General features: G+C 43.5%; 1 protein-coding gene across 1 annotated transcript in view; it reads left to right on the forward strand.

Moving 5' to 3' along the window:
• Positions 1-27210, forward strand: part of COL4A2 (collagen type IV alpha 2 chain) — a 633759-nt gene that overhangs the window by 320448 nt on the left and 286101 nt on the right. The window contains exons 5-10 of the mRNA XM_085622168.1: positions 13036-13170; positions 13330-13374; positions 17025-17141; positions 23521-23592; positions 26078-26113; positions 26195-26257. Of these exons, the coding sequence (XP_085478294.1) occupies positions 13036-13170; positions 13330-13374; positions 17025-17141; positions 23521-23592; positions 26078-26113; positions 26195-26257 (468 nt within the window). The remainder of the gene's footprint in view (positions 1-13035; positions 13171-13329; positions 13375-17024; positions 17142-23520; positions 23593-26077; positions 26114-26194; positions 26258-27210) is intronic.

Below are 27210 nucleotides of genomic sequence, written 5' to 3' on the forward strand. Positions count from 1 at the left end.
TGCCAAGTATGGATGTTGAACAGAAATAGAACTATGATAAATATATTCACACTGAATCAAGCTCCATGAGGAACACTAACATTAATGGAGTTGGTCTAATAAATTAGGGAAAGAGACTTAACTGGCTATTGCTATCCAGTTACACCGAGTACTGGTAGGAAATGTAGTGACAAATTAGTGGGCACAGGAATCAATTCACCGTCCAATGCATGCAGAATCAGCAGCTAAGGTGGGATTTTTATCAGGCAGCGGGAAAATGAATGGCATAAGCTGCAAGAGTGACCTGGGAGATGGCAGCTTAGGGGCGGGGACGCCCATACATACATTCATTCTGAAGCCACGGGATCAGCACAATGTGGCAGATGATGTCTTAAGGAAGCCAAATTGGAGATGATTGTTAGTTGGTGGGTACAGAGGTTTATGAATATGAAGATGTCGCAGGTAGAGGCGGGACAATGTTGTGGTGAAACTGAAGAGGTGTTGCCAGCCCCTCTGAATGCAACAATTGTCAGAGCACCTTTCCCTAGTACGATGTCCGCATCTAAAGCCCACATCTTTAAAAGGAGGATAGCAAAATATAAAGGGCCTTATTTATGAGAAGTGACGCATCGCTGCGTGAAAAAAGCGATGCATCACTTCTCAGTGTGCCCTCCATGCGACATGATGGATGCGTCATATTTACTGTATGACTCATCATATCGCAAGGAATGACAGACACATCTGTATTACTGATGTATCTGTCGGCGCAAAAGAGACACATTGCTGGGTTGTGTCTGAAAACAGACGCAACTCCATCAATGTGTCCTTTGACATGGGGCAAGTCCCATGTGAAAGTGCCCGCGTCAGTCTTACACCTGCTGTAAGGCAGGCGTAAGATATTGACGCAGTAGCGACCTAGAAGTGGCGCAATGAAATCTGTCAGATTTCATTACGCCACTTCTACGAGGCTTGGATACGGGGGTACGTCCACCCTGCATACATTATACCTGATGCAGGTAAAATGTAGCGCAGGAGTTTACAAAGAGGCACATCTTCCTAGATGCGTCACCTTATAACTAGGGCGCAACATGGCGCATTTTTTACAAAAAGTGATGCACCAGCGGTCCAAAATTGTCTCAAGGGCTCATAAATGAGACCCAAAGAGTCCAAAGAGAGAAGTAAGAAAATGGCAAATGCTTTAAACCACTGGACCACGGAGGAGAAGGTCAAACTTTAAACACATGTACACATAAGGAAGGCAGAATCAGAGGAGAAATATAATTTTAAACGATGACAACATACAAGAGAAAAATTATTTTTATTTGATTAGTACCCTAGAAATAAAAGTCACAGGAAAGGCAATAAATATATGTAGAGAGATGGAGGAGACACATTTTCTACTGAGTCTCAGAAGTTCTTTCAATTGAGATGGGTTTGTCATTCCTTGACTTCCAAGCCCTAATGCTTACTTTTCTGCATTATATTTAGTTTATTATTGTGTCGTTGGGAGGTTTGCCACTAAGCAGTTGCCAAAATGAGTCCTTAGCAAGACTAGCCACTGCCAAGTGAATATAAATCCTCTGATCTAATTTCTGTTTAATAAATCTTTAAACTAAAAACTACATAGGCAATCATTTGTAGGCACATTTAAAGCATGTTGAGTAAATGCCTGACTAATAAAACCACCTTCAATTAATTTACCTTTTAATTTACTTTCACTTCTACCACTCTTAGATCTGAAGTATATAATTTAGTGGAAATGAATAGCAAATGCTTGACAACTAGAGGATGTGGGGCGGACACCTCAAATCTGGGGAACCGAGTTCGAGTCTCGGCAACAACGCTCAACATCCTGTGATTCTGGGCAATTCACTTAATCTCCCCGTGCCTGCGGTGGTGTAACTATAAATATATATATAATACAGTGGTCAAAGTGGGGGAAAAAAGTAGGGGAACTGTGGGGGGAAAATCAGGGGGTGGGAATAAACAGAGGATTAGATCGGTGGGCGGAGTCAGAGGTGTGGCTGGAGATAGCAAAACATACCAATTTTTAGTACGTTTGGCATTTCACTGACCAGTTACAGTTTATAACGTTGTTTAATTCAAACAATGCAGAGGTAGCCGTTTTCGCGCTATCCTAAGACTGATGGCCCTTTCAGTGTTGCTTTGCAGGCCCCTAGACACAGGGGGAAGGTGAGGCGGTCGGGAGCACTGCAGAGGCCTTCCTCGATGTGCACCACACAGGCTGAAAGATAAAGTTGTAATTTTAAAGTAGAATTTTTCCGCAGTCCCGGTACGCTTTTTTAAAACAAAGAAGTAGGGAAACGGACTGGAATAATTTTTAAAAGTAGGGGCACGCCGTGCCCTTCCGATCCCGGCCACTTCTAACACTGATATAATAGCAACCCCCCGCTCTTCACTACGGCCGCCGCGGGGCGGCAAACACAGTGACCGCCACAGGCAGCCAGAAGGCTAGCTACGACACTGCGTGCCTAACAAAAATGAATGCAACTGGTGCTCATGTAAAGCGCTCTGATACCGGATACCTTCGGGTCAAATCTGCGCTATATGAAACTCAATTTGTCACACAATTCAACCTTTATCCAAATATAAAGTATCTGAATTATGTATGCTACCAGGAGCTTATTCGTACTATATAAAGGACATCCCTGAACTGGATGACCGGAGTGTCCTCTTAAGGTCCTTTCAATAGGAGCAAGGTGAACCAGAAGAGCCTTTGTTAATGTCACTACAGGTAGCACAATTCAGGTATCATGTATCATGTATGTAATTTCATTGGCACATGTCTTATTGGTGGCCTCTCTGAGGCAGGGGGACCTTCCATGCTGCACTTTGCCCACATTGTCGTGGTCAGACCAGGACTTCAAACATCTAAAATAAAGTCTTAGTTTTCCCTTGTCTTCTGCGTTAATGCCTAATTTTTTTTAATGTGAGTCAATGGGTAGACAGTCTCCCCTTTAGTGAGGGTGTGACACTTCCACGCTGTAGGATGTCAAATTGTTAAACAGAGAGAGAGAGAGGTCTCAGTCTAGACACGTGCTGTGGATGAGACCAAACAAAGTCCACTAAGCGGCATATCTACAACGCGGCGATAGAAAATTATCGCCGCTTTTGTGTCCGTTTTCGGCCGAAAAGCAGCGATTATTTTATCGCCTAATTACCAAGCTCACGCTAACGCGTGAAACCTTGCGTTAGCGCAGGAATTCCTAACGCTCAGCTTTGCATCTCTAATGAGATGCAAAGTGGGCTTTCCTGACCTGACATGATAGGAGAAATGTCGCTAAGCGGCATTTCTCCTATCATCAAGCCCCACGCCATGACGCATAGCGACAAGAAAAGTAGCGATAACCCCTGTTATCGCTACTTTCCTTACGCCTGCTTCAGGACTGACTTAGCCATGATATCCTGTGGAAGGTGGATATCATGGCTACGTTTGTGAGGCCCTATCAACAAGCTAACGCCACATTTCGTGAGATTATCTCTAGGTTTCCAGCGATAATCTCTTGTTAGGCAGTTAGCGCTAAGATTTTTATCGCTTTTGAGATAAGCGTTGCTAATAGCATGCTATCTCAGTGATAAAAATCCACGCTAGCCGGCGATAATTATCCTAGCGCTAAGTGCGCTTAGCGATAATTATCGCCGGTTGTTGCTGATATGCCCCTTAGTTTCTGCAAGTCAAGAGGTCTCTAGGAGGCCGTCCTCAGAGAAAGTCGCAAGTAGTACATGAACTGCAACTTCTAGCAACATTTCAGTTAAAGAATACTTAAGATACAATTCCCAGGCCACTGTAATTGAAAAGAATAACATTTTATGAATAAAATGACACAAAAATGAAGTTAACCTGGTGTAGGCATTGCAATTTAATAAAATAGATGAATTGTTGTGCTTTTTGAGTGCACAGCAATGTATGTAATTAAAAAATAAAAGGGCCAATGGAGTGTCTGAGGTTCTAAACTCTCGCCCAGTAGAGGCCAGCAGGGCATTTATTTTTGGCAGTGAAACTAAGCAATTGACCAGAGTGTAAAAGAGACTAGTTCTGTGGACAAAGCTGTCCTTTAAAAATTTTGTTTCATTCTGTTACAGCAAATATCTTTGTTTGAAGAGTAGCTGAATAATACACTTGCACATCTTGATACTGGTTCTTCAGACAGCAGTTGTGGGTTAAAGATTCAGGGTTTTCCGCAACTTCAAGCCCACATCACAATGTCCGACTGCAGCTGGTCCACAGTCCCCAGACCTTAAGTACGCAGGACTTTCTTCACTCCTCCAATATAGGGAAGAAGATTCGCAACTACTGGCTGAGGAAAATGCCTACTTGCCATTGTTATAATTTTTTTCTGCAAGGTCGACACAGACAGTGCTTAATTTGAGCAGGTGTTTTCCAGTGCTTGTCACCGGCACTTTGTTGTCAGCACCGGGTTTTATGACAGACTGCCACATGGTGGCACTGTTTGTCTTATTTTTTGAGGAGCACTACAGCTGTTGTTTAATAATTAAATATACATTGAAATTACTCATACCAGCCACCTAAAGCTACAAGAATAGCCTGGGCGACATGTTTTACTCATTTTAATATATATTTAACGTTTGAATTCTCACACTTGTACGTATGTGATGGCTAGTAATGATAGCACTGTCATTGGCAGTGCTAGTGGGAGCAATGGGTGGTGCGAGCTCAGGGGCCTCCCTGACAAGGGTCCTGCAGTTCATGCTTTACAAATTAAGCACTGGACACAGCTCCTTCTTCCTAATGGATCTTCCACATTTTTCTAGTCAGAGAGAAACGAGCTCCACGTCAGGAATGTGCCTTCCGGATAGATTTTGACCCTCGTATCTTCAGCATCTAAAAGAGGTCAACTTTCCTGACGCACACAGATGCTTTTTAGGTCCAAAGATTCAAGATTAACCAGAACTCAGTACTCTTCAAACCTTCTCCTTGCATAAATTAATTTTTACATGGAGTGCATTAACTTTCATTTCTGTCGCTAGCAGCTCTCTGCCTTGAGAATAGTTGTGTCAGTTTTTATAACATAAACCCAGCCATGATGGGTGAATCTAAGCGTATCTGGTTAGAATTCCCACACATTTTCCTCATAGTTGTTTTAGCATAACTATCCAATTCCTGCCCCATGTTGGGTACTGATGGAAAAAGAGAGCCTGCAATACTTTGTTTTCAAATTTTTGAAAAAAATGTGAATATTGGAATGTTGGGAGCTCCATTGAAAACAATGGAGTGCTCCAGGTTTCTAATGGCCGGTAAAGCCTGGGGCTCCAACATTCCAATGTTGTCGTTCATAGCTGTTGCTTTGAACAAAGGCTTCACGGAGCCCGAGGAGATTTCATTCCCCTCGTACTCAGTGAGGCTTTTGTTATATTTGTTATAACATTCTTGCCTCTAGTGCTGGAATGTTCTAATAGTCTTACAGCCCTCCGTAGCTTGGCAATACCAGCATCAAAGTCCCGCTCCCTTGCTAAAGACCCTCGCCGAATGCTGGAGAGAGCTTATGATGGGCAGCATAGCCTGCTACGGCGGGCTAAAAGGCTATAGCAGAGCATGGCCCAGTATTCCCCTTTTCTCACCCTCATAACTCCTTCCCAAGAAAACCTCCTTTAGAACCTGTAGGATCAAAGCAGAACCCTATCCCTTCTAGACACACCTGGTACCTCCACCTGGAGAGACTGTCTTCTCTAGTTCGATGTGGTATTTTCCCATCAAATAAGTCATGTGTCATGGGCTCACCTAGACAAATAACTGTCAAAATGGAGGAACATGCCAGCCAGGAAGGCTTTAGTGGAGGTATAGGTTTTTGATGCACCTCCACTTTGAGGATATGAGAGATGAATGAAACAATTTATCGTGAGACTTATAGGGGTCTTAGCTGTAGGAAAATTATGAAGGCAACAGCACAGAATAGTTACTAAAAAGACAATAGACGAAATAAATTATTAATGTCACCTCAGTACTATAGAATAAGAATCCCTGTAGAGTAATAATTTTGACTTTGCCTAATGAGTTATGAGGAAGAGAATGAAATTCCCTATCTTTTAAATGGAGTAAAAAAGGATAGCGTTTAGTGACCAGGCAAGTTTAAATGTATATAAACAAGATGTAGTTTTGCCTGATATATCACTAAAGTTCAAGTTACCTGATTTGGAGATATAAGCACAATTCTACTGACCTTAACTTTTGATAAGGCACAATGGCATCTGACTTGCACAGTTTTAATTCTATCATTTTAAATGTAAAAACAGGTTATATTTTTACTTTTAACATCCAAGCCTGGTCTAGATGGCTACATCTTTGATCCACCCCTTTTGTTGCAAAGTTTGCCCCAAATGTGAATGGAGAAACTCCTCTAGATTCGGAATTTGACATCCAGGCTGCTTGGTCGAGATTATATGTACACTTAACAGATAACATAGAAGTTTGTCAAGTATAACAGTTAAATAGGAAAAAACAGGTTCAGTGTTTTAGGAAAAGGCACTTTTAGTTAGTGGCTTTTGTAAGGTTGAAACAGTTCTGAGGAAAAATACCAACTTTCCAGAGTACACAAAAATCCAGTAGAAAAACGACAAAAAGTGGGATTTTCTTACACCCAGTTCAACATCTAAATTTGTTTTTGACTTTTTGTAAGGTCTGTTGAGTTGACACACAGCTTCAAGAAGGCCTGTGAGTCAAAACTTATTATTTAGGAAGAGCTGATAAACTTCAGATATTTGAAGGCCATACAGTGGTGGCTTAAAGTGAACTGTATCAGTCAGGTATGCAGTGCTTGCTTACTTTCTGTAGAGACTGGGGATTTTTGTGTCAGGGAAGATTCAAGCTATCCTCCTCCTCGGTGGCTTCCTTCTGCAACACACTGTCACTGTCATGGTTGACTCAGATCTTGTTGTGTTCTCCATCTAAGGGTTTTCACCATGGCAGTCCTTTCTTGGCACAGCGGAGTGGCTTCTGGCCTGCTAGTCATGGTTGGTCTCCTTGTGATTGTTTGATCTAAGGGTTTGGCTTCTGTTTTCACTAGATCAACCATTTTGGTTGGTCCGCTTGAGGGTATGGGTTTCTTTTGATGGTTTCTTTTTTCCTTCCCTGACTCTCCTGCCCTGGTAGGCCCCTCGGTTTGGATGGGGTCACAGTCCTGCAACACTCCTCTATCATTCCCCTGTCCTCTTCCGTCCTGAGCTTGGTATTTCCAGACCATGCAGAGTGCAGGGAGGGGTTTATGGGCAATAAAAGGGAGGGGCCACGGGCAGGGAAACTGAAGAAAGGCTACTCCTGGGCTTTAGAGAGGTGTAATATTTATAACTGTGACAAGGAAGATCGGATGAGGAGGAAGTTACGTGTTTCTGATAGTAAAGGTTGCAATTTAACTACACATTAGGTCTGGGGATTATGGTAGAGTGCAATTTTTTAAAATTATTATTTTGCAGTTTAATTAAGCGCAAGCTCGACCAAAAATTATTGGAGGCTTTATATGAGCACCAGTTGGATTACACAAGGACACCTTTATCTTTGGTAGGCACGGGGAGTTTAAGTGATTAGCCCCGAATCGCAGGATGTTGAACCGACGCCGAGACTTAAACGTGGTTCCCCAGCTCCAAAGTCGGCAGGCGTTACGCCACATACTCATTTTTCATGCATGCATAAAGGGAAACAACCTTTACAACGCAGTCATTACATCGCACTACATTTACAACGCAGTCATTACATCGCAACATCCTTTACAACGCATGTCACTACAACGCATCCATTACATTGCATGTCACTACAACGCATGACACTAAATCGCATGTCACTACAAGGCCGGCATTACATCGCATGTCATTACAACGCATACCATTACAACGCATAGTAGTCCTACACTATCCAACACTTTCCCTACTGTTGCACCCCTTGGAGTTAGAATAGTAATTTTTACCCATACACTATCCAACACTTACCCTACTGTTGCACCCCCTGGAATTAGAATAGTAATTGTTACCCCTACACTATCCAATACTTACCCTACTGTTGCACCCCCTGGAGTTAGAATAGTAATTTGTACCCCTACACTATCCAACACTTACCTTAAATGCAATGTAATGGTATGCATTGTAATGGTATGCATTGTAAAGGTATAATGCGATGTAATGGAATGCGTTGTAAGTGTAGTTTAAAAATAATTGTTGTAGTGGTATGCAATGTAAATGTATACGTTGTAAAGGATGTTGCGATGTAAAAACAGCATTGTAAAGGCATGCGTTGTAAAAGTATGCGTTGTAACATCATACATTCATACATAAATAATGGAGAGGCAAACTTGTGAAGACTGCCGGTACAAGGGGTGCCACGTTGCCTACATGCTCTGGAATCACTACGACAAAGCCTTGGAGGTCAATCGATGTATCAGTGCATTGCTTCAATGACCCCTCCCGTCCCAAGCCACCATGTACATCACACCCGTCACAGTTCCGCAACACACAACCTGCACAATCATGTGTATGAGGAAAACCACTATTGTGCTGATAATTTTCCCTAAATGAATGCTGAAGCCATTTAGTCCTGTCGTTGTCACAGAGGTGAAATGATTGAAACTTTTCTGCAGTACACTTAGGTGTATGCGACAAGAGATACCCACAGTAACGTAACGAGAAGTGAGGTACTCTCACCCCTGCCACCCTTATACTAGATGTGTAACCTGACAACATGCAACCTTTTTACCTTAAGCCAGTCTACTTACAGTGCACTTTGAGGCTGTACTTTGAATTCTCACTTTCCAAAACAAAGGTAAATGAACAACCATGTTACGATTAAATTGTTTCATTTTATGGGGCAGTCTAATAAAAACTCACCAAGCCGGTGATAACTGGCTGACATTGAGAGATCCTACTCATGAGAATTGTGTTTTATAAATTAAATGCTTTGGTATTTATGCTACATTTTAATGCTTTTTTATCCGTCTATATGATTATCTTTTTGTATTTTACACAAAGAACAATTACAAATGTATTTTAACAATATAATGTGTTTCAACAGCAAAAAGGAAGCTCTGGCAAACTTCTTGACTTCCCCACACAGGGCCGGCTTTAGGGCGGTGCAGCCGGTGCGGCCGTGCTGGGCACTGACCTGAGAGGGGAGTGCTGACCTCACGGGGGAGCTGTGTTTAGCAATAACTTACATTTAAAAGCACCTGCTGCAGAGCTCCTTGTGCGTCCAGGTTTCAGGCAGCAGTAAAAATGTTAAGATAGCTCTTGTGATTAATGTTCCTGCTAGAGAGAGATCGGAGTTTTGTCTAGAGACAGTCTTGACTCGCCATTAAGTAGCTTAGAGGGTTAATGTGCCTTCTGCAAAGAAAAGATCTATATTTTATGTGGATAGCTGAGTGGATTCGTAAAGCCAGCCTTTACCAGCTCTTTAAAACATACCAAATGTATGCGAGAGAGGGGCTATGGCGAGACGAGGGACACGTTTGCCTGATGGTAGTGAGGGAACCCGAGGAGGAGATCCTGCAGGGGCACCAGCATAGATTGTTGCACCAGGCGCCACCAGCGCTGAAGCCGGCCCTGTGGACCCCACAAAGGCTTGTAGAACCATATCAATACCCCACTGCATGGCCAAAGACAGCACGCATCCCTATAGGTTTATACAACATAATGTTTAAGTAAAGTTTTATGCAAGTAGCCCTAACACTAAGCATTCCATTTTCCCCTACTATGGGAAAATGCAACACAGTCACTTAGAAAGGAAAACAAAAGAGCATTTAGGGAGTTGTAGTAATAATTAATGAACATTATGACCCACCAGACCCACCACAGCTTGCCATTGCAGTATTATGCATTATAATTGCCTGATTAGGCAGTTAATATCCAACAGGCAGTGCACAGCGGGTCACAGAGTTTCCCCTGTAAAGCCAGCATTCTCACTTGGCAGTATGCACACTGAGGAACACCGCCTTGTCTGTAGAGGTTTTTGTCCCTCCTGGGGTTGTGAAAAGTCCCCTCTTATTTTAGGAGGTCTCAGTACAGCCCTGAGAGGAAGAGTGACAGGAGACGGGTCATTCGACACCGGGACTGCGGCTGCCCTGGCGCCCGCAGGGTGCCCTAGAAGGGCGGGCCTCTAGTGCCAGCAAGGCACCAGCCCACCCCCCTTCTTCTAAGTATGGGGACCCCTCAGGGAGGAGTCCCCCTACTCTGGCAGCCAGGGGCTGCGGCGCGCAGGGCACGTCATTTCTGGGGCGCGAGGAACGGGGGGGTATATAGGCCTCCCCCACCCTTTGCCCTTCCTCTTTTGCGCCCTGGACACGCCGTCTTTTTTACCCAAACAAAATTTGTGTGGTGTGTTTTATTTATGCGTAGAACATGCATGTTATTGGGGGGGGTGGGGAGTTTTGCCTCCTGCTGGTGCTAAGGTTTGTGGGGCGGAGTGACCGGAGGCAGGCCATTCATAAAAGGGTTGAGCCAAGCAATCCTCAACAGGGGCTGCAGTTTGGGAAGCAATTGAGAGGTGAGCGGGAAACCAGGGGAGAGGAAACTCTTACTCTCAAACCAACTCTAAGCCGACAATGATTTTCTTTAATATTTACACTTCGGTTTAGCAAGAAACTGTGAAGAAATGAGTGTTTTCTGACTGAAAATCTACGGCCATTCATCATCTTGTATTAGATTTTATTAGATTTCGACCCAAGCGTTTCAGTATAAAATAAGATTAAAAAATAACAATACTTGGGATAAACAGGTGGGATATCTTAAAATCTTGGAGCCTGTTTAATATATACTCTCGATGAAACATCGTCATGCTAGTCACTATTTGAAATTATATGATTCTGAGGAAGCAGCAGAACCAATATTAAATTTAACAAAATGTCTGACTGTTCAAAGTATCCTTCCTGCCAGTGAAGGTCTGGAGGTTTAGGTGGAGTCTGTGTGAGTCACAGTAACACATTGTATCACACTCCACTAAGCTCCTTCCTAAATAAGAGCAATTCAGTGAGGGGCATATTTTCAAGAAATGGCGTTAAAATTATCGCCGCTTTAGCGGCAGAAAACTGCCGCTAAAGCGGCGATAATTCGCTTGATAATATGCCCTTGAGACTTCCCATAGAAGCCCATGTTCTGGTGTCAACATGGGCTTCTATTGGAATTCTCTGCGGCATATTATCAAGCCCATTATCGCCGCTTTAGCTGCAGTTTTCTGCCGCTAAAGCGGCGATAATTTTAACGCCTTGCTTGATAATATGCCCCCAAAATATTATATTTGGCCCACCTGAACAATGGCTTCAAAGCGGGAACACGCTCTAATGCTGCTGTAAACAAGGGTGGTCTATAAAAACACATCACCTGTGCTCAGATTTGATTTCCAAGTCCTCTTTTCATTTTTATTTCAGCATAAGTGGGCCGAGGATCATCTACCACAGTCTTTTAGCAAAAAATGTAGCTGCTTGCCCATCATTCTACACAAACCTGATTATTTTTATTAGACAATCTAACAAATAGCATGATATTCCTATATGCTTTTATTATTCCTTTGTTTGGTTTTATGTGCTTTGGAGACAAAGGGCCTTAGTTTTAGCATGGCGGAGAGGGCCTTGCACCAAAAATTGGGAATGTTCCATCTGCAGTGTTCAGAGTGCCTATGACATCAGGGCATTTTTAATAAAGCGGAAGTGACATCCACTACATATGAGGGGATGTCCAAACCCGCCCACAGTCATCCTGCTCCTATTATGAAGTGGGGCAATGATTGGGCCAATCACAAGTGAAGGCTCTCTCATGAGCATTTACAGGCTAATCCCACACCCAATTACAGTCTGAGAACCTGCCCAACAGTTCCTAAGCTGCCTTGTGCTTCAATTCAATTCAATTCATCTGATTTATAAAGCACATTGCGACCCGACACTGGGCTTCCCAGCGCGAGCGATTCTAGCAGGAGTGAGAGAAGATTGGCTTATGAAAAAAGATAGGTTTTTAGTTTCTTTCTGAACTTCACAAAGTCGTCCTCTGTTCTCAAGCTAATCGGTAAGGAATTCTAGAGTTTGGGTGCAAGTTATGCAAATGAGCGGCCTCCACTTCTGGCTTTCTTGATTCTGGGACCTACCAGTAAGTCAAGATTGTTAGACCTAAGAGCTCTGTTTGTCCGATGGGAGGTGACCAGCTGATGTGGGCCCACTTTGTGTTTTGCCCAAAGTGTCATGCATAGTGCCTTGAATTGTACTCTACAACTTACGAGCAGCCAGTGGAGAGTTTTAAGTGCTGTTCATGCTGAATTTTTGGGTTACCTAACAATATTCATGCAGTAGCATTCTGAATAATTTGAAGTGATTTGACGACTGAGACTGGGGTACCCAAGTAAAGAGAGTTGCCATAGTCAAGGCGAGAAAGAATCAGTCCTTGAATCACAATTCTACATGACTCCATCGAGAACCAATTCAGAGTCTTTCTTAGGCTCTCAGAAGGCCGAAACAGCAGCCTGCACCTCGCTTCAGTTCGTTCCAGCTTCTAGGTCTCCTGTGCCAGAATCTGCTGGTACCCCATCCCAGACTGACTTCATCCCTATAAGTCTTCTAAACAGCCCATAACCCCTATCTCCTCAACCTTGACTCATACTAGTATGAACATGCCCAACCTGCCATAAGCCAGCCGCCACACAACCGGCTGCAAGCTTGCAATGTGTAAGTTGCCAAATCATGCTCCATTTATGTCAGTTTCGTTTACCACCTCAGTCCAGAAAGCTCCTTCCTTTAGATTATGGTTTATGTTACCACCTACATTACTGAATAGCCTCTGTATCTCTGACTGCTGCCACATAAATGGCTACTGTTTGCATTGCTCATGGCCTTATTATGGAAATAAATAAATCCACTACTTTCTGCTTCTCTGATGTCAGAATAGGTAACGAAAGGGGCAACAGACAACTGTCTTATTTTCTATATGTATTAAACCAGCAGTGTCACAGCAATTGTATAGCTAGAAATAATCTTTTTTAGTCTAAGCTGTCATTTACCCTGAAAATGTTGTGTTTTTTCATGCCAAGTCTGAAAAGAAGTCTGGTTTTTTTTTCAGGGTCAACCAGGACCTCTTGGGAGCCAAGGATACTCCGGTCCACCCGGGCTTACCGGCAACCCTGGGTTACCGGGACATAAAGGCGGCAAGGGAGAAAGAGGCACTCATGGGGTAACAGGACCCAAAGGCGATGTGGTAAGTTATGGGTGCCAGTGATGCCATTACTTTCTGACCTTCTCTGCCCAGAAACCACCCAGTGTGTGGGAACGCTCTATGCTATAATTCATTCATTCATATTCACAATGAAAAATGTTTTCTAGAGTTTGTAATATTTATCTTTTTGTTTCTCTATAGGGGCCAAATGGTGTTAGCGGCTTTCCTGGAGCAGATGGAGTTCCGGTATGTAATGAGTAGCATTAAAAATTGGGAATGTGTGAAAACGGAAGTGACATCATGGCCACAATTCTGCTTCCCATGGGATGGTCCAATTATATTTCCTGGCGTTTCATTTAGGCATACCGGTTAAAACCTGTTGGAGGAAAGAGCTGGAGAAGTTGTCATTCAAGGGTTTCAGCATCACAGACCATGAAAAGAGGGTAGAAGAAAGTGCTCAGGACTGGTAGGGGTTAAAGTGCTTTGCGCCTTGTAGTACTACCTATATATAAAATGCAGGGTCAGCATGCATTCTCTTTATATTTGCGAAGCGCATCATAGTCCAGATCACAAATCAAAACAATGTTCTTGTAGTGAAAAAACAAGGGGAAAATTAAAGAGCAAATCGAGCATTGCTCCAGCTCTTAACTTATCAGAAAAACAGCCTTATTCCTGGAAAACCTTGAAATTCATAGTTTTCCTGGTGTAACATGTTTGCCAGGGGCGGTGCTAGGCATGGGCAGTGTGGGCAGATGCCCAGGGCCTCGCACTCAGCCCACCAACATGAGGCCCCACACCACCGATCCTCTTGTGACCCTGCCAATCCAATTGAAAGAAAGGTGTATCTTTGAAGTTGCGCTTACAGAAGGGGCCCCCTTCTTCCCCCCCCTCTCAGGGACGGTATGGGGGAGGCCTAGGGAGGGGGACACTTCCTCTTGTACCAGTTGCAAGGAGAAGCCCGGCTGCCCATTCAGAGACACTAAGGGACGCCCATTGTCGGTACTTTAGCATCCCCATAGTTTTAACTCTCAGCCCCCAAGCAGCTCTCACACCTTCAGCCCGAAATTGGTTGTAAAAGAGGTGCTTGTAGGTGGCAGAGAGGGGAGCTGCGGCCCAGGAGGGGTCTGCACAAAGCAGCTCCGGGAGCCCTGAATGTGTCACTTATGTAAATCAGAGGGGCCTCGCAAATTCCCTCTCGGCCCGGGGCCCCAAAAACCCTCGAACCGGCCCTGATATTTGCTGTCATGAATGCTGTGAAAGTCACATTATTTCTACTATCCTAGAATGTGGACCTCCTTTGGGATTTGGGTTCTGTGCTTCTACTAATCAGGAGGCTAAAAATGGCACAGATGAACGTAAGAACAAAACTAAGAGGGCGAGTCAGTCACTGAAAAGAGGTGTGTTTTAAAATGGGCACACCCACCTTTCTCAACACTGAGTTTAATCAAGCCTGCAGTGAAATGGAGAAACCGGACCTTACTCTTGAGAGCTGAAGACTGCTGTCTCTGGAGGATGGAGTGTCAACCTGCTTCTAAGCTATCCGAATCCACGTCTGTAAGGAACACCTTATCTGCTCAGCCAGTTGCAGGGCACACTTTAATGTTTTTCTGAATGTAAGCATTATGTGAATTTTAAATTGCTCCTTTAAAAATATTCATCCACTCCACTAAGGATTATAACTGTCAGCCTCTAAGATGCACCAATAGTGCCCATGCATGCATTGGGCCTTAGTATGTATACATTGTTGTGCCTGACTCAAAAAAGGCAGCAGTGAGGACACAGACTACGTTAACATAATGCATCAAGGGCATGTAGTTCCACAATATGAAAATGCTGCTGCAGTCAGCTAGATGATTTAAAGGGTGGGATCCCAAAATGTCACTGTGCTCTTTATCAAGTATCTGAGAACAATCACAGCTCTCTAAGTGCCAAGAGTTTTTTCAGTTATCAAATCTTTATTAGTAGTTCTAAACTATATATTACATCGAGACACATAGAGCTTCATAGCATACAACTTTAACTATGTTAACACTTAAGCCCCAATTGAGGTTGAGAAAGCTAGAAACTAACTATGGAATGTATATCATACTCTAAACTGATGTAAAGCATACAATAATAAGAGAAGATCTTGTTAAAATAATATAAATTTAGAAATCTTCGAATAGGTGCTACAGCAATTTCCTGCATTGAGCTAGACAGGAGTATCCAAATAAGTGGACCAGATATAATCAACTGTATGCTTCTCATCCCTGCATGTGTACTTAATTATTTCTTGTTTTGCCAGTTTTGTTAGACCTGTAAATTATTCAGTTATACAAGGCATTCAGAATGATTTTTAGAGAGTACATGTTTTGCTGTTATTAGACTAATTTCTATCCATAGAGCATAATATCGGATCAGACATTCGACCGAAGAGAGAAGCCTGAAGATTCTACTTTTATAAGAATTATGATGGAAAGATACTCAGGCGTCTAGCAGTCCATTAAATGCATTTAATTGCATTTGAATAATTAAACCTGAATGTTAAGGTGCTGCTACTTTAAACATTATATGTATAAAAAAAAATTATACAAGCATCAACAAAGAAAATTCTTCAGAATTAATCTGATTTAAATGCTTTCTTAAGTCCCCAAAATACATGAACATTTAGCCCCAGTTTTATCTTGATCTAATAGGGTATCTGTGGCTGGCCCTTTCTAGCACATGACCTTTTCCTTTCATTCTAAAGACAGTATTAAAAGTAACTCTACTTCTTCATGGACTAACTTCCCACAACAGTTACTTGACTGTGTCTATATAATGTTGTCATCACCCAGGTAGAATTAAAATTTCAAGAAAATGGTTATATTCTTTTTAAATCTAGGTTTTTAAAAAGGAGAAAGCTGCAGTGTGTAAATGTTATAGGGCTGTCCTACCAAAGTTTTTCCATAAAACTGCCTTATTCCAGGAAATGTGATTCTGATTTAAGAAGGGATTTCTCCTGAGTCACTGCAGTCTTGTGACTGCCTTATTAATATGGAGAGGTGTGGTGCAGCGGCCAGAGCAGCTGACTTTGGAGCACTGCGTTCATGGTTCGATCCCTGGCTCTGGGGGCAGCTCAGCCCAGCATCATGTGACTCTGGGCAATAGCTCGCTAAATTTCCACGACGGCCCCCAGTGCCTTGAAACCCGTACGGGTGAGTAGTTTGCTCTTTACAAATACTGATTTATTTATTATTTAATGTCCTTCAAGAGACTTAAGACTGAATTGTCTTTTTCCAAACACTCTTGAGACTAGCTTAATGTAAAATAAACCTTAATAAAACAACCCCCCTCTCTTCTGGCTTAAGTCATGGAGCCTTTTTTTAATAAAACAGTGCCTTAGAATTGTGGAAGCCTTCAGCCAGCCTCCACAGCAGGTTTACTCTCAGGGTGAAGCTAAGCATTTCCATTGTGAAATTCAATCTGTGTCACACAGGATTGAGAATGGTGAGTTCCTATGTAGCAATATCACAACAGAAGCCTGATAGAGGGTAACGTACCAGTATATGAAGGCCTGAACATCAGCTGGCAAACATAGTGTGTCCTACATGTCTTTGACAAAAATATCGGAGGTCATATCACAAAATCTACACCCAATGGAGTTGTATTTTTGTAAATGCTCTTTAGTCCAAAATGGCTTTGTTATTGATAGTCTGAGGTATAACCCCTACTGTGTACACAGAAACCCCCATCAATGACAATTCAAATGAACTGTATGAACATCTGACATCATATTTTGTGTCAAAAATGAATTGCCATCTTGTTTAGCCATAAGACTATAGCATTCACACTGATACTGAGAATGATATATGGATTGAGAATGTATGGATCATGGTATCTGCACAGGCCAATTTAGGAATATCTGTCTTTAACAGGGACACACAGGACAGGGGGGACCAAGAGGGAAACCAGGCCATGACGGCTGCAATGGAACAACGGGCGATGCTGGTGACCGTGGACCAGGCGGCCCCCAGGGTCCTCCTGGTCTAGGGGTAAGTTCTATCATTTCCTATGAATATTAACACTAATCCTGAATTGTATATACTGTAAAATAGCAAGTGCTTTGGATAGAGGATATTTGTATGGATGACCTTTTGATCACATTTAGGGAGTGGGGTGAATCTCCCAACCTTTAAGCACCACAGAGAGATCACCTGTTCAAACCAGTATATGTGTACTGCCGTCTGAGCGCCAATACCCTTGTCTGATCGCCCATAAGAAACCAACATACTATAAGAAGAATGTGGTGGTGGATAGGCTCAGCTGGGTCTTTCCGTCCTGGAGTTCCCTGTCTTTGTCACAGGATGTGTTCCTTCGTTTACGGAGGAGGTTTGGGTTTCCGATGATCGATTTGTTTGCCTCCCTGGAGAATGCCAAGCGTCCTTGTCTTTACGTGATTATGCCTTGCCAGGAAGTTTGGAGGGTGGATGCGATGTCCTTCCCTTGGCCTCAGGAGCTCGTGTATGCCTTTACCCCTGTCCCTTTGATTCCGGTGGTGTGAAGAATTCGGTTGGGCAAGGCCTTTTTGATTTTGGTGGTGCTGGGGTGGCGGAGACCCCCCCTGGTTTGCCCTCTTGTTTGAGTTGGCGGTTCAGTCATGCTGGGAGATTCCTTATCATCCATATCGTTTGATGGGTCCCCCGCTTCATCTCCCGAAATTCCAGTTCAGGCTTGTTTATTGAACGGAGGAGTCTGATGAGTGGGGGGTATTCCCAGGGTGTGGCCGGTTTGATTCAACAGTCTTGGCGCCCCTCGACATTGCGTTCTTATGCCAACCATTGGTCTAATTTTTCTGCTTGGTGTTTGATAAACGGTTTTCTTGTTGATGATGTTAAACCTGTTCGGGTGCTGGATTTTTGGTCCGATGGCTTTGAACTGGGTTTGGCCCATTCTACACTCCAGGCTCAGTAGGCTGTGCTTTGGGCTTTTAAGTGTCCTCTTTTTTATATAGTGGAGCCTCTGGTGTCTAGATTGTTGAAATCCCTGGCTCTAAAATGACCGAAGACAATGTTCTGTCCTGAGACTTGCTTTTGGTTTTGTGGGCCTTGCAGGGATGTCCGCTTGAACCTCTCAACTTTGTGGACTTTAAGTTCCTGACTTTGAAGGTTGCGTTCTTGATGGCGATTACCTCGGCCAAGCGGATAGGTGAACTGAGGTCTTTTTTTAGGTCGGCCCCTTTTTTACAGGATCTTGGGTGATAGGGTGGTTCTGAAGACCTACCCCACTTTCGCTCCTAAGGTGCTTTGTTCTTTCAGCCCTATGCTGAGGTGGTTCTCCCTGTTTTTTTCCTAGATCCTCAGTCTGGGGAGGAATCCCTCTTACATCTCTTGGTTGTGAAAAGAGCGTTGTTGGTTTACATGGCCCGGACAAAGTCCTCTGTAAAGTGGATAGTCTCTTTGTCACGTTTGGTCAGGTGAAGACTGGCTGGAAGCACTTCCAATTCTACCCTTAGTCGCTGGATCAAACAGGTGATTTTGTTGGCCTATGAGTCTCAGGATAGGGTGGTGGAGAACCAGGTTCAGGGTCGTCCGGCAAGATTTGTGGCTGTGTCTTGAGCTGCTTTTAAGAGCATGTGCATGGAGGATATTTGCAAGGCAGCCACTTGGACTACTCCTCACAGCTTTATGGAGCGTTACAGGCTGGAGGTCGTGGTGGTGCTTCTGTTTCCTTTGTTACCTCTGTGCTGAATGCCAGTATGCATTGATGTCCCTATTTGTGTACATGTGGACTTGTGTGCAGTGGACAGGGTGTTGCAATCTATTCTTTGTGTTTGCATTAATGGCATGTTTCATGAAGCTGATGCTTGCTTTGGTATCAGCTCTTGATTTCATTGCTGTGGCGAGGAAAACGGACGAGGAGGTAATGCCCCGGTTACTTACCTATATTCTTCATTACTCCGAGTCCTTCTCTTCCTTGCCACAGTATAGTTTTCCATCCCCCATGCCCTGTTTTTGTGTGGGGATTCATCTTCCTTGTGGTTTATTTTACAGGATATTATTTGAGAGGGCCTTTCGATTATGTAATTGGTAAATGCCGGAGTCGGACAAATTGGAGGGATGGGAGGCTGGTAAGCTAAATTTAACTTTTGGAGTTTCTGTGGGAGGCTAAAGCTACTTATATCATTACTGTGGCAAGGAAGACTAGGACTCGGAGCAATGAAAATTACTGGTAAGTAACCGGGGCAATAATCAGGGTTCGGTTGGCCCAGGTGCCACTGCACCTGCTTCTTCAATGGAAACTGCTCCCCTTTGGACTCCATCCCTTTTTTTATGAAACATCGCCTTTCTATCATTTTACTCAGAGCCTACACTTGTGGCGGCTCCTCCACAATGGCGGAGGAGCATCGCACCACTGCCTGGCTCAGAGCCAGCAAATGTCAAATAAAATGATATTCTTGCATCATTTTATTTTGCATTTGCTGGCTCTTAGCCAGCAGTTTTGGGAGCGGCAGGGAGGGGGAGGAGGAGTGCTACGTGCACTCTACTCCCTAAGTGCGCATATGTGTTTTGGCCGGCCATCTCAGGCCGACCAAAACACACATCCTCCCTTAGGTTTTGTCCAGCCCAAGTGCATTGGGCAACCAGGCTGGAGAACCCACACAGACTCCCTGGTCTGAGCAGGATGTCTTTCCTGCCTGCTCAGACCAATCCCCGCAATGCTCTGCAGCACAGGGATTGGATGGGAGTCTGGGTCCCAGGGGCTGTTGGGGCCCAGGAAGAGGAGAGGTGGCAAATATGACGCGACGCTGGAGTCGGTAGGGGGCAAAAGGTAAGGTTTTTTTTTAAATAATATATTTCCAACATCCCCCTCCCACCCACCCGCGCTACCCCTCCTGCTCGACCCCACCCGCCCTACCATCCTTTGTTTATGGCAGCCGCCACTGTCCTACACTGTCTGACCGCTGACCAACTTGTGGTATTAGGTTTGTCTGAAACGTAGCTGTCGCTTCTTTGCTGCTCATATCTCTCTACACAGTAGAATTGTCTTCCACCCTCTCTTAAATGTATTCAAGGCCTCTATCCTTTCTGTAAGGTTTGACCACCTAGCTGCTTTCTAATTTTCAAGACTATGCGGTTGATATGACAACAGCACTCACGTTCCGTTTTTAAGCACGAAATATTCCTGTTAGTTAACCTATATTGTCATGTGTTGGCAGTATACACCCAAATGAATGGCTGCCATTAGCCACTGTGAAATGAGGCTGAGGCGAATACTTGGTGTGGGGAAACAGCGCCACCTTTTGGCAAATGGTGAAATTGCTGAAACAACAGATCATTGTCCCTTTCAAGCAGTGCGTCATCGAAAGTCTTGCGGCGGAGAGGAAAGGCCAGTCACAAACACATTCCCGCATCTGTATAATTTGCTTACTACTGGTCACAAAACTGCTAAATAATTGTGCCAGCGAGAAGCTTTCAGCGGGCTATGCTGGAAGAGATGAAGATACAACTTATTTCACCTTCTAATATAGTGTCCCAAAACTCACGGTTTCTGGCAAAAAAATTATTGGCACAAGTCAGCACAACCATTGATTAAATCTTTCGTACTGTATAATTTCCCAGTAATTATTCTTGCGGATGAAAAAGGCTGTAAAGAAATCTGAATTCGCAGTAGCACCGTAGCGTGGCAGCCAAGAATCTGTGACTTGAATAGATAAATGGTATTTCAGCAGTCACAGCTCATGATGGGGCATATCAACAACAACCGGCGATAATTATCGCTGAGCGCACTTAGCGCTCGGATAATTATCGCCAGCTAGCGCCGATTTTTATCGCTGAGATAGTGTGCTATCAGCAACGCTTATCTCATCAGCGATAAAAATCTTAGCGCTAACTGGCTAAAGTGAGATTTTGTTGGAAACCCAGCGATAATCTCACGTTAGCTTGTTGATAGGGACTCACAAACTTAGCCATGATATCCTCCTTCCATAGGATATCATGGCTAAGTCAGTCCTGAAGCAGGTGTTAGGAAAGTAGCGATAACAGGTGTTATCTCTACTTTTCCTGACGCTATGCTTCATAGCGTTAGGCTTGCTGATAGGAGAAATGTCGCTTAGCAACATTTCTCCTGTCATGCCAGGTCAGGAACGCCCACTTTGCATCTCATTAGAGATGCAAAGCTGGGCGTTAGGAATCCTGACGCTAAAGCAAGGTTTCACGCGTTAGCGTGGCCTTGCTGATTAGGCGATAAAATTATCGCCGCTTTTCGGCCGAAAACGGCCGCAAAAGCGGCGATAATTTTTTATCGCCTGCTTGTTGATATGCCCTGAAGTTACTTATATTTTGCTTAGTCTTTAACTACCCAGTTATATTTTTGACCACTGTTTCAATATCTTCACTGCTGGCTGGGCACCATTAAGTCCTAATTTTATCTGGCTGTGTAAGACGTTTACAGCACCACCTACCAAATAACCTATTTAACTCTGAATGTTTAGTCTTGGGAAGTGATATACATTACTTTAAACATTTTTAAAAAAAATATTAAATGCCAATGACATGTTTTACTCATTGAATTACAGACCCCAAAAAGTGTTCCCATGCTGTGCCCTAACCCTTTTGGTCTGATGGCTTAAGTAGGCGTCTGCCTTGCTTGTCCCTGACACATGTAACTTTTATGTGTCCTGGATAGAACCAGAATTAAAATGTGTGACTTAAAGGGATGGGCAATAGAAGTGGGGGGATTCGACCTAAGTAAAACGTGGCCATGAATGAAGTCAAGGCACCGCCATAGTTCTAGTGATGAGTGAGATAACTGGGAAAGAGTATTAATAGTAAAACTTAGCATTTTCCAAAGCAACCCTTGTGAACAAGCAACCCACCTGCAGTGGAGTAACACAAAACGATGCCCCCTCTCTGCAGGATGTGATGAGCAGCCCAGAATCAGTCTGGGGTGGTGGTCCCCTGAAGGGTTGGAGGCCCCTCAGCCCTGCCCTCCTGTTTCTTGTCCACAAGAGTCAGTGGGAAACGTAACTCCATATGTCAAAAGAGCACGGGCCATATCAGCAAGCAGGCGATAAACAATTATCGCCGCTTTTACGTCCGTTTACGGACGAAAAGCGGCGATAATTTTATCGCCTGATCAGCAAGGTCACACTATCGCGTGAAACCTTGCCTTATCGCCATTTCCCTTAACGCCCATCTTTGCATCTCTAATGAGATGCAAAGTGAGCGTTCCTCCCCAGGATAATGGAAGAAATGTCGCTAAGCGACATTTCTCCTATTATCAAGCCTCACGCAAAGCAGCATAGCGACAAGAAAAGTAGCGATAACCTCTGTTATCGCTGTTTTCCTTACGCCTGCTTTGAAACTGACTTAGCCCATGATATCCTATGGAAGGTGGATATCATGGCTAAGTATGTGAGGCCCTATCAGCAAGCTATCGCCAAAAGTTGTGTGATTATCGCTGGATTTCCAGCGATAATCGCACATTTGGCAGCTTGCGCTCTGAATTTTATCGCTTTGGAGATAAGCGTTGCTAATAGCACGCTATCTCCGCGATACAATTCAGAGTTGGCCGGCGATAACTATCTTCACGCTAAGAGCGCTTAGCGATAATTATCGCCGGTCCTTGATGATATGCCCCCACATCTCCTGTTCCTTCCCGATCACGATGTCCAATGGGGGCAAAGAGACAAACCAGAAGGCTGCCGTGCAATGTGCTCATCCCATGCCAGCAAACGGGCGCTGTTTGTGTATCAGTGTTTGCACATTGACTACATATATGGTCTGTCCGCAACATGCTTCACTGCATCATTCCATTCTCAGCACGCGTCCAACACTGTTGCTCTCATTGGGATATGGTTCAAGTATGCCCTAAAACCACTGTGATCTACTCGACAAAAAGAGGGTTGTGCAAGACGATAAATGCTTTCGCTATCACACTTGGTGCTTGCTCGCACAGGCTGGGTAACAGGTTGAACCTTAAACCAACTTCAGCCAAATCCCCCCAAAAATGGTCTTTCCTCAGCCTCCCAAGATGGCAGTTGCATGTCGCACAATTCGATTTTGGGTGAGCATTTCAGTTATCCTGAGTAAAGCAACAGTGTCTTGCATCATTGCAACCGAGTGGCAGCCATTCAACTTCCCACAGTAACAAACTAAAGGAGCCTGCACCGAGCTGCCTTTGAAAAACAGTGAGAATAGATGGAAAAACAGTAGTGGGTGAAAAAGAGGCTCATTCTAATTCTGCACAATTGCATAGTGTATCTCTGAATATATAATGAAAGTGTGGTGGTAGCGCTTCATTAGTTGAAAGTGCCTCCAAAGTTACTAATGCCCCAAATGATTTTTTTTTGTGAACCAGTGCTTGATAAATAAATAGGTGTGGATTGGTTAGTAAACTTATTTTTGCTTTTTTCTGTTACTTTTGTTGTAGGGTAATCCTGGTGCGAAAGGACAGAAAGGGGAGCCTTTTCTTGTGACAATTGATTTGAGGAACAAGTTGAAGGTGAGTGATTCTTGTCAGGAGATGTAAAGAAAACATGTTTCACTTCCTAGGCGTTGATTATGATTTGAGGTGCTATTTACCACACCTGATAAATAGCGATAACGCGGGGTATGTTATTTATCAGGTGCGGTAAATAGCACCTATCACAAGTTGGTGGGGAATAGCATGCAGATTTTTGTGTTTAACGCACCAAAATCCACATGATTCGGTAAATACTACATGCTTTTCCCCTGTTGAAATTCGGTAGGTAATGAAGGTTGAGATTTTTAACTCATGCAATAGTTATCGGATGCGTTAAATACCTACCAACTCATATTTCTGACCCATGTTTAAACAGGGGTTTACGGATGGGTCCGAATATAACAGCCCACTCGTAATCAGGCCCTTAGTAGGATATTAGTACAACAGAGTGGCCCTACTCTAATGCAAACACCACAGCAGCCTCGCCTTGTAGTATTTGGACATAGTATTGCCTGACACAGTCTGATCGTCTTTACAGCTTGTGGTTAACAGCAGCTAAAAGTAGTGACGCAACATGCACATCCATTCAGAAGCCGTAGCTTGGCGTTTCCCAGGTCAAGATGGAGGTCTCATACAATAAAATGGCGTTGGTGGTGGATGTGTGGTGTGGAGCTAGGAGGTGCGGTGGGTAAGCTAAAGACACAGGTTCCTTTTTTCCAGTGCACCCCTGACTGTGGGGCTATGGTGCTCATAGCACTGTACTGAGTTGAAGGTCAGTGAGAAAGTAGATGAACACGAGTTCAGGTTATCCGTCTGGCACAGGGTATCTCGAAAGTGATACTCAGCCAATGGCAGGCTCCCAAACTTACCACGTGATTGATGACGTGGGGCAAGCAACGCCTCCAGTCACAATATGGCTACTGCCTCTCAGTAATTGGCATGGATAAAATGAATTGAAGGAAGAGTCAAAAAAAGAGAAGAGAAACAGTTGTATAAAAAGTTGGAGAAAAAAGATGGTTGAATTTAATTCATTGGATTCATACTGGTAAAAAGGTTGTGCAGCTTGGTGGAACCAGAAATCTCCCCCTAGATTTGTTTTGAATGCAGCGCAAGAGGCGAAGCGCAGAACAAGTTTGCATGCCATGAAAGTGTAATCAGTTTAAACTTGGTTAAATACAGGAAAGAATGAAATGGAAGAAAAAAAAGAAGGTGTGCATCTCACCACTCCCAATTTCATACTGCCTCTCTGTGACAGGCCGTGCTCTGTCAATCACACTGTCTGCCTTTGTGGGAGGATACAAGAACAGCAGACAAACAGAGCAGACATGTTCGAAATAAATCAATCTCAGTGTGTATGCATGTGTGTGTTTTATTCGGTGGTGGGCATGCATACCCCACTCCATTGGCACCAGACTGGGCCTCTTAGTGTTGGTGAACACTGACTGAGCGAGACAAGCACCACTGGTGTGAGGTCTATGGACTCGCCCGCTCAATGTGTTCAGGGAGTGAGTGGATTTAAAATGTAAAAGTGTTTGTGGCATTTACCTTTACTTTGATCTCCTGAACAACTAACCCAACTATAAACTTGTTTGTGTTTGCGCATGCGTATACGTGTGTGCGATTGTGAGATCTGTGGCCCAGATGTACTATTTTCATTTGGTTGTAAAAAGTTGTCGGAATTTGAGACCAGTCTTTTCGCAATCAGAATTTTATTTTTTTTTGCACACAGACCTATGTACTTTAGGTTGATTGCAGAATAAGTAATTGGTGTGTGTCATAGTCTTTCCTACGTAATTACTATTAATTAGGTTGGTCACTAATTGTATCAAGTGGGCTAAATCACAGAGATGGTGGCCTGCAAGGGTCAGTAGATCACCATCAATGTGAGCAGGTCATCCTCCTTGCGACTGCTCTGTGGAAATTGGGCTATGTTTAAAATAAAAAACAGTTTTCATTCTTTTTAAAGCTTCAATGAGTGTTGGCAGTAGTGCCCTGAGCCACTACTTACTCCCCCTGACAGTTGGACCCCAATAGGAAAGAGGGACCCCTTACCTTTTCTGAATAAGTTACCACCCCGACTTTGTAGTCAGTAACTTTTCAGTGGTTTTCAGATGGAATTCCGCTATTTCAAAGGGACCCCACGACAAGGCCCTTCCAAAAATGGAATTGCTATCAAGTCACAGACCCATTTTAGGAGTTGGCAAAGCTTTACCAATTCCTAAAGTGTTTTTTTTTTCATGAACAAAAAGGTTTTTGCAGTCACAAACTCCGAATTGGAGTGTTTACATCTACAAAAATGTTTCATGTATCTAGGCCAAGGTTACTTGTAATTATTCTACGTATCCCCATCCAACTATGGCAGAAATTAACAATCTACTTGAGAGAATTCCAAAATAAAGAACACATCTGAATGCCCAATTTGCAGAAGGGGACACTTTATCGTCTAAAAACAAATTATCATTATGAACTTATTATCTTGTCAGAAAAATCCAGTTTTTACTTACTTTCCTCATGTTTTTTGTAGGGTGAACGAGGTCTCCCAGGCTTATACGGATTTACGGTAAGTAAATTCCTGTCAAGAGACTGTATCTGAGCATTACTTTCTCAAAACTCAGCTTTTTTTCTTTGACCCCTTTCACAGGGACCTCGAGGTGCGCCTGGTCGTGAGGGGTTCATCGGTCCAATGGGACCTCCTGGCCTCGAGGTACGTTTTTTGGGCCTTCAATTATCTATTGACATATTAAAATTAATACCTGTGCTCTCATGAAGTTATTTGAAAACTGTCATTGTGCTACCTTCAGCACAGACATGCATCATTACACATGTTCACCTAAATTAGTGGTGACAAACCATACTCGATGCAATTACGGATACTTTCTGCAGTCCTGGAATTTTGTGTCACCACCTAAAGCATTCTGGGTATTGTAGCCATGGGGCATGTGTGTGTGCAACATGTGTATAAATTGGATTTTCAGGGGTGCAACAGGGCATCCTTTTGGAACCCTTGAAATTGCATGCACAATTTGCTAGTACCTATGCAGTACTCGCAAATTGCGCATGCAATACCCATTGATTCCTATGGGCCTCTAGGCCCATAGGAATGAATGGGAATCAATTCCTTATTTGCGACTCGCAATTTGCAAGTCGCAATTAAGGAATTTTAAGGCATCACATCTTTTTTTGCGATTCCTACATGCATTGCATTTTGCGATTTGTAAATAGCGAATCGGTAAAATTTGCTATTTAGAAATCGCAAAATGAGGGATTGATGCATGTGCCCCTTAGTTTGGAAACAATGTCTGTAATGATATGGAGCGAGGAGGTCACCATACCTAAATAAAATGTGCAAATCTCTTGATATTAGGTCTGAAAGGAGGGCGGTGTTATCTTTCCCCCCCTTGAAAGAACACATTTGTCCTTTGGCAGAAGTATAAGTGGTGGCACCATGGAGCTATCGAACCTTAAAAAAATGTAACGGTTGTCTCTATTTTAACTCATTCACATGTTTACAGTGGCATTGGTGAGATAAGTTGCACATTGTAAATGTCCCCAAAAGTGACTAAGCTAACCTCTTAGATGAGCTTGACGAGGAGGCAAAGGGACATTTCTCATAGCACTTCACTTCATGTCACTAGATGTATCAGTGTAAACAGCCAA

Source organism: Triturus cristatus, chromosome 8 (genome assembly GCF_964204655.1).
Source record: "Triturus cristatus chromosome 8, aTriCri1.1, whole genome shotgun sequence".
Taxonomy (NCBI): Eukaryota; Metazoa; Chordata; class Amphibia; order Caudata; family Salamandridae; genus Triturus; species Triturus cristatus.